General features: G+C 35.1%; 1 protein-coding gene and 1 long non-coding RNA gene across 2 annotated transcripts; both read right to left on the reverse strand.

Moving 5' to 3' along the window:
• Window positions 1-305: 305 nt before the first annotated feature.
• LOC117623080 (60S ribosomal protein L27) lies at window positions 306-998 on the reverse strand. Its single transcript, XM_034353931.1, has one exon. The coding sequence runs from the start codon at window positions 926-928 to the stop codon at window positions 521-523; it is 408 nt and encodes a 135-aa protein (XP_034209822.1). The 5' UTR covers window positions 929-998; the 3' UTR covers window positions 306-520.
• A 4,095-nt stretch (window positions 999-5,093) lies between these two features.
• Window positions 5,094-5,887, reverse strand: LOC117623583. The gene is made up of 2 exons (XR_004585152.1): window positions 5,656-5,887; window positions 5,094-5,465 (listed from the first exon to the last, which is right to left on the reverse strand). It is a non-coding gene; the product is annotated as an uncharacterized LOC117623583 (long non-coding RNA).
• Window positions 5,888-8,877: the final 2,990 nt, after the last annotated feature.

An 8,877-nucleotide genomic window follows, 5' to 3' on the forward strand; every position in this document is an offset into this window, starting at 1 on the left:
AAATGGGAACATATAACTTTCACTTGAGTAGGCAGGTCTATATAATTTGTATACAGGTCAAATGCGTTTAGCATTACCAAGTGACTCTTCAACTGATACTTGAGTATACAGGGCAATTTCCTATACAAAATCCAAATGATCTGGTGCAAAAAGCACACCATCTATGCACAAAATCAGCACATCTAGCTGCACAAGATAGACTGAAATCCAATCTATACGAACCCCAAAACGAAATTGTAATCCAGAAGCAAATCACGAAATACCAATTGCAGAAAATGAACATATCAAGCAACACAGATAAGCAATGAGGATATAAAATCTCAAGTAACATAGTAAAGCAAGAAATGCCAAATTTAACATTTTAGTAATAACAAATCTAATTGTTTAACTAAGCATTAATGCATAAATCCATAAAAAGTCTCATCCACACAGATCCTAAACCATTTTCAATCCAAAATTAACTTGAAAAAACAGAAGACAAAATCAGACCCATTTCCAGCACGACGCCGTTCGAGCTCCCTCAGAACCTGAGCTTGGTGAAGAACCACCTGTTCTTCCCGGTCTTGAACCGCTCCTCGAAGCGCTTCTTAGTCTCCTTCAATGCAGTCACCTTCTTGTCCTTGGTCGCGAAAGCTTCAACGTTGACGACGTCCTTGAGATCCACATCCAGGGTGTAGCGAGTGGGCATGAGGTGCTGGTAGTTCACGAGCTTGACGAAGGGCTTTACCCTGGATTTCTTGGCAGTCTTCTTCGCCGAGTCCTTGCGGATAACCTTGCTGGGATACTTCTTTATCCCCGCAACCAAACAGTGGCCATAGGGACGATCGCGAGTGCCGTCGTCGAAGGCGCGAACGATCACGGCCTTGCGTCCGGCGTAGCGGCCCTGGAGGATGATGATGGCCTTGTTTGGCTTCAGAAACTTAACCATTGTGCCTCTCTCTTCTCTCCTCTCTCTCACTCTCTGGTTTCGGCCAAATGTGGTGTGGAAAAACCCTAAATGAGCGATTATATAGTTATGGCGGCTCAGCGAAACCCTAGGTTTAGGTGGATCTGGGCTGACGAGAGTTTTTGTGTTGGGCTTTTAGGACTTGGATTGGGCTGGCTTACTATTATTTTATTTCTCTTGCTTAATTGGAGCACATCAAAAAATATATAATAAACTTGGAAAATAAAAATGCAGTGTATTTTGTTATTAATTTTGGTAAAAAAAATTAAATCATGAAAATTGTAAAATTATTTTTTTCATTATTATTTTTTTAAAATATAAGCGATAATTTAAATTATAAAGGGAGAAAAGTTTCTCACACACACAATTGATGACGAGTTTGTCTAAACTAAGATGCTATGGGAGTTTAAATCTAAAACTATTGGTCTGCAAGTCAATACCATTTTGTATTGATCTAAATTTGTTAACTATTTTCATTATTACGTTTAAAATACTAAATAAATTTTAAAATTTTAGAATATTGCAAAAATAAAACGGAATTACGATGAAGATGACAAAATGTAAGTAATGGGCTAAGGAAATATGACATTCAGTTTCTGGATTTGGTTTTGAATATGGGAAGGCTTAAAGCTGGGGGTTGTGGATTCAATTGCTCTCGGCCTTTTATGGTTACTATTTAGTCCGAAATGAGTTTTTTTTTTCTTCAAATAGTAAGGTTTCATTCAACTGTCAAAAGTTACTGACTTGAGTGAACAAACGTGACCTTATAAGTTCTAGAGACCCAGTCTTTTGTTTCTTTTTAGCTCTAAAACTTTTATTTCTTTGAAAAATGGACTAAGGGTTGGATAGAATAGAGGAATTGATTGATAGATTAGTTGAATAAAGTATTGACTAATCATCTTTGGATTCTCCATATTTTGGGGAGAAATTTTTTTTTTTTTTTTTCAGGAATAGATACTTTATTAAAATAATAAGTACCATAAGAATGTAAATAAGATAGCACTGAAAACAGTCAATATTATTCAAAACCCAAACATGAGAGATATGAACAAATGTTATTTTGGGGAGATTAAGGAGTGAAAGTTTGTTCCTTGTGTTGTTATTGTCAGTAATAACTATCGCTTTTAAAAAAATCTCAAGTTTTAGGAATAACGTGGTCCTCTATTGTATTTCAATATATTCGACTTGAGAAAAAGTCAACAATCGAACATTTGTTTTTCTTTCTATTTTTTTATACAATTTTGGACACCAGCACCCCATCTACCATGTATTTAAATGGTATGTAAATCCTTTAAATAAAAAAAACAGGTATCTAAATGAAATTTCTCTTTTTTATTCTTATACAAATTTCTGAGGCGGCTTAGTTGATCCATGATTTATCTTTCATATCAAGTGGGAGCAATGGTTAGCACCAAGATTTTTTCTATAACCAATTTTATTCGAACCAAAAATATAACTATAATTCAGTAGACTCTTGTGGGTGGAGGTGGGCCGAACAGAATCATGGCCACCCATAGTTATGGAGAGAGCTTCTATAATGAAGGGTTATGTTGAAGGGATTCAATTTAACAGTCCAATAATAATTTTATACTGAATCGAACTGCTATAAAAGATCCCCTCATTATAACCTCTCATTTATTATGGATGTGATATTTGTTATTACTATGATTTGGGCATCACTAAGCTCACATGAAGCTCGCAATATTATTATTAATTTTGTTTGCTCAGCACATGAAGCTCACAATAGAAGGCCCAAGTCTTGCATATTTAAGGGAACACTCCCTTCATTTGTAACCTATAGTTTGTTATGCACTCTCATCTTACTTTCTCAAAGGCTCTCAAGCCTATGTACAATATAACAACTGTCTACTGTAGTGAAAACAACCATACAACTGTTATTATTTCTTTCAGTTCAAGGGGTGCAATCAAGTAGCTCATTTTCTAGCAAGGCATGCACTTAATTGTAATATTATAGTAACTTGGATTGAAGAGGTTCCCCTCTTACTGGAGCCAATTGTACAAGATGATATTGTTGTACCCTCTTAATTGTTATCAATGATTTCCTCTTTCCAAAATTTTTTAAAAAAAAAAAAAATCAACGTGAACATATCCATTCGGGTGAACCACGATATATCTATAGTGTTTATGAGTGTGTTTCGTGACCTTATCTCACAATATTGATAATTTTATTTAAACGGAATTTGTACAAAGCATATTAAAAAGGGTGGGCAATGGGGGACCAGATATACCTCATGCTCAAAGCATGAGTTTCAAAAATATCAATGACAAGTTTGTCAAACACGCTGGCTTGGTTGCTTTACACTATCAACCGGACCAGATATACCCCATTTTTGACGTCACTTAATATTTGAACATTGACAAGTACAACAGAAAAAGAGCACGATAATATTGTGCATTATTAAGGGATTAAATCTGACCATATACAAAGAAACAAATCCACCATCAACACTACGAAGAAGAGGAACCAAAAAAAAAAAAAGAAAAAAAAAAAGTAGCAGCCAGATATCTGAAATGAATAACAATTATTATAGAACACAAAAAACTAAAAACTAAGAATTGTAAAAATATAAATGATGATGATCAGAGATTTTGAGATTATTGGGTGGACTTGTTTCAATCAAAAGCAAGCATCCAACACAACTTGGCAGCACAGCAGCCCTTTGAGAAGCCATCACCCTTTGACTTGGTTTCTACAGGAACAGAGTTCTGAGGCTCATCTCTTGTTGGGTAGCCTGCAGGAGGTGGAGGAGCTTGCACATGATATTGCTGGGCAGAGTTGAAGGTGGCAGGTAGCTAGCCAACTGAAAGTGGCAAGTAGTTCGCCAATTGAAGGTGGCAGTTTGACAACCGCACCACGCCTTGTTGTTTAACATTTTTTATTTCTTTTAAAAAAGGGGTTGGATAAAACTTTTCATTTACTAGAGACTAGGGTTAATAGAGGCATTGATTGATGGATTAGTTGAATAAATTATTGACTGATCATCTTTCAATATACATGACTCGAGAAAGAGTCAACTGTTGACCATTTGTTTTTCGGGAGACTTTGAAAAAGGCTAAAGGAGAGAGATTTTTTTTAAAAGAAACCAAAATGGACAAAATTGCCCTTTTTTATTTTTGGATTTCCTAAGGAATCCTTTATATTTGCATGTCTTTGGTTTGAAAGTTGAGAGGTTTTTTTGTCTTTTTTGAAAAAGTTTTGACTTTTTTCAGAAGTAAAAGTTTTTTTGTAGCTAAAACCTAAATTTACTTTGTTTTTCCTTTCATTTTTAATGCAATTTTGGACAACAATATTTTTCTCTACTCCATCTACCATGTATTTAAATGTGAAATTTCTCTTTATTTATTCTTAAACAAGTTTCTGAGTCGGCTTAGTTGATCCACGATTTATCTTTCATATCAAGTGGAAGCAATGGGTAGCACCAAGATTTTTTCTATAACCAATTTTTATTCAAACAAAAAATATGACTATAATTCAGTCGACCGTTGAGGGTGGAGGTGGGCCAAGCAGAGTCGTGGCCCAAGCCTTGCTTATCTAAGGGAACTCCCTTCATTTGTAACCTAGTTTGTCATGCACTCTCATTATACTTTCTCAAAGGCTCTCAAGCATGCGTACAATGTGACAATCGTCTATTATAGTGAAAACAACCATACAACAATTATAGTGAAGATAACCATACAACTCAACGTAGACGTATCCATTTGGGTGCATCACGATATATTTACAGGATTTATTTGTGTGTTTCGTGGCCTTATCTCGTTCACCTAATTTTTGACGTCAACAATATTGATAATTTTATTTAAACAGAATTTGTACAAAGCATATAAAAGAGAGTGGGCAATGGGACCAGATATACCTCATGCTCAAAGCATGAGTTTCAAAAATATCAATGACAAGTTTGTCAAACACTCTGGTTTGATTGCTTTATGTTTACTCGTATGATCTTCATATCCAATTGATCATCAACAACTCTCACCTAATGTTTGAACATTGACAAAAGGCTTTAAACTAAAACAGAAAAAGAGCACGATTCTGTATTATTAAGGGATTAAATCTGACCATATACAAAGAAACTAATCCACCACCACTACAAAGAAGAAGAACCAAAAAAAAAAAAAAAAAAGGGGATATCTGAAATGAATAACAATTATTATACAAAGATGATGAGAGTTGGACAATCCGGAACTGTATCCAATCTACATGGTCTCTTCTTCAATATCACATAAAAAACTAAAAATCAACTATGAATTCTATAAATATAAAAGACGATGATCAGAGATACTGAGATTATTGGGTGGACTTGTTTCAATCAAAAGCAAGCATCCAACACACAACAGCAACACAAGGCAGCACAGCAGCCTTTCCAGAAGCCATCACCCTTTGACTTGGTTTCTACAGGAACAGAGTTCTGGGGCACATCTCTTGTTGGGTAGCCTGCAGGAGGTGGAGCTTGCACCTGATATTGCTGGGCAGAGTTGGGAGCTTGGGCAGGGTATGCTGCTGCTACATGAAATTCATCAAACAATTGTCAATAACCATATTCAAAGACATCTTTTTTCTATATTGTTGAACAAAAGTTCAGAACTTTAAGCAACCCAGCAACAAAAAAGACCAAACAAATGAATTTTCAAAGTGTTTTGAGAGTACCAAGTTGCTAAAAACTAGTAATTGAAGTGCAGAAATTCAGTACCTGTGGAATTTGTTGAACTCATCTTTGAAGAAAGGCTGTGAAATTCAAAAGAATATGAGATGTTGGGTTGGGGTTTAGAATGAGAAATACTTGGAAGGTTTTGAGTTACTGGTTTAGAGATGAGAGATGAAGATATTTATAGTAGAGAGGAGAAGCAGACGCAGATGAGAATGGCGAAGAATTGGAGTGGTTATTTCTTAGAAGGTGGTGGCTCATACGCGGGCGGCTAAACCGCGTGGGGCAGAATATCAAAGCCGATTAACACAAGGCAAATCCACATTTATACTAATTAAATACGACCAAGGCTGCAAAAAGGCATATCTCTAATTTATTTTACATAATTAATGGTGATGATCTTTAATCAAGTCGAAATGGTGGCGTGTCTTGTTTGTTAATTCTTATAATACAAGATCTTGACACGTAATTTTGGTTCAATATTTCAACCTTATGTGACTCATATAAAAAATCAGACCCCCAAAAAAAAAAAAAATTCCTTACTTGTTTTATTGGTTTTTAATTGAAATTGCCCATGAATTTTTGTCTGAGTGATTTGAGTGTCATTTTAGTCATTCAATTAATTTTTTCATTTTAATAGTCTTCTGTCAAAATCTGTCAGTGTTGCTGACAAATAATGAGATAACACAGTTATTTTTGGGAAGAAATATCCTTACTCATTACTTTAACTCAAGACACCATTTTTTTTTATACTTAACATTTGTTTAGGCATAATTATTGTTAATTTTTTACTTTGATTTATATAATCATAATAATGATTATGGACATATATCAAGTGTTGAGAAGAGTAGTGAACAAAGCTCAAAAATATCTCTGAACCGAATCCCTCCTCTCAAGCAACTAGACACCGGTAATCACCTGTTACTTAAGAACAAGGCTAGACAGATACCCAAATGGACTTGTATTAATATTGACATGCTGAAAACTCATCAATATTCGTCCTCACAGGCGAGAGTGGGGCAGGTATTATCGCTTAATTAAATTCTTTCCTTTTCAATACAGAGATGGAACGACCTTCTAGTGTTTCCATTCAACGTTAAGAAATGAAGAATAGGAAGGCAAATAGGTCAAGAACTCAAGGCCATCAAGGAATCAATTGAATTGAAATAGAAATATTATTTATTGTAAACCTATTTTTACTTAGGACGCAATGGTTGCTGTATGATTAAAGTAGTTGTTGATCTGCTTTGCTTGTCGGTTGGTCTTCTTCTTATCCAATTCTTTCTGTTTCTGTTCCCACCTTAAAACAAACGATTGTTTTCTGTCGTTTGGTCGATTGGATTATTTTGTGTTAGAATAACAAGGCTTCATCACAATACGACATGTGGCTCAATTCTTGAACCATGTAGATAATTGGGCCTGCTGCAAATAGGACAAGAGTTGGGCCTCACATGCAACCCTTAAGGCCTCTCTTCGGCTGTACCAAATTACCAAACTGTGGCTCTATAAGAGCTCTCATGGCCCGGAGTCCTGCCCAGTGTAATTGTGGGTAGATATCAATAACATCGGTCCAAGGATTCTATAGTGAGGATCTTATATATTGTTTTTGGGTGAGACTCGCATAAGGGCCACCTTCATTATAAAACAATTCTACGTCGGCCGGCTATGGTAGTGTGTTCGTTTTCTTGCACCTAGAGTAAATTTATTTTGTTGTAATTTTGAGTAGTTTAGAATAGTTTTCATGCATATACAAGAAAAGTAGCGACATTGCTATTGTGGGTTTTACTTTCATAGTGCATGTAAGAGATCTTTGCCTTGGACAAGATTAAAACAGCAACAAGTTTCCTAGGCTGTTTTGGTTATTGGCTTGAACCGAAATTGTGAAGCTTTTAAACACTTCAAATAAACTTCTTTTTTATATAAGCGATAATCTAAAATATTTTAAATTACTCTAAACTACAAGATATGGGAATCGAACTCGACAGACACACTATCATGATTAACTGATCTGAGCTAACCAACATCATCTTCTTCAAATAAAATTTGGCTTATGAATTATAGCTTGAGATTTAAAAAAAAATAGAAGATGATAAAAGGACCTATCTCTGAGGCTCTAACTGTAAGTTTGCAGCAAAAGATGCACTTTTCCCCTTTGCCTTTTGCATTCGTTGCCAAAAATACAATCCTATTGGTAAATTAATAATTAATTTGATTTGAACTAATTAAGGTTGAGGTTTACAAGTCACATGCCAATTGTATCCCCAGATACACTTTTATGCAAGAGACTTCTCGTGCTATTCTTCTTGGTGGGTGGGTAGGGTTTGAGGTACAACCCACAGTCAGCTACAACTTCTTTGCCAACATTACGTACGTTGCCATGCCTTTCATGATAAACACGTTTATTTTTCATCTTCTTTGTGGTGGAGACAAAAAAGACATCTTAAATGTAATAGTATGGCGGATGGACCGCATGGTACATTTGGCATTTTGCCCCAAGTTTAATGCCTCCTACTTTATGTCTCTTTCCCTTCTTCCCTGAAAACGAGAAAAGTGTGCTTCAGGTAAGCCTAATACTAAGAGCATCTCTAACAGACTCTCTATCCTCTCATTCCTAGCTATTTTGGCTAAAAAGAAGGAAAATTCTTCTCTAGCAGACTCCCTACTTGGCTCTCTATTTTGGAGAACCAACTTTTGGATCTCTACATGAAGAGTGGGCACTCAAACTGGCGAATCGGAAATCCGAGCCGAACCAAACCGGAAAAAAATCAAGTTGACCAAAAAGTCAACAACTAGTCAAAAATCAAACTGGACCGGTTTGGACCGGTTTGGATCCAGTTCCATGTCTTCAAAAATCGAACCAGACCGAACCGAACTGGTCAAATTTAAAAAAAATATAATTTTAATATATATATTTATATTTGATTCTATATTTTTAATTTGACAAAAAAAAAATTAATATTTATCCAAGTTCAATTTCAAAATATCTCTTTTTTCTAACTTTAATATTTATTTTCATATGAAATTGAATAATTTGTTAATTTTCAAGTAAAATAATAATATTTCAGTTGAGAATTGTATTAAAAAACAATTTAAAAAAATAATTTTTATAATCCGGTTCAAAACCGAACTGGAATCGGAAGCAGAGCAGAACCGGTTCAACTCGAACCGGACAGTTTTTGAATTTTTTTAAATTAAAATCAAACCGGACCAAACCTGATGAATAGTACCAAATCGGTTCTAATTTGAGACAAAAATCGGTCCAACCCG

The sequence above is a fragment of the Prunus dulcis genome, chromosome 3, assembly GCF_902201215.1.
Source record: "Prunus dulcis chromosome 3, ALMONDv2, whole genome shotgun sequence".
Lineage (NCBI taxonomy): Eukaryota > Viridiplantae > Streptophyta > Magnoliopsida > Rosales > Rosaceae > Prunus > Prunus dulcis.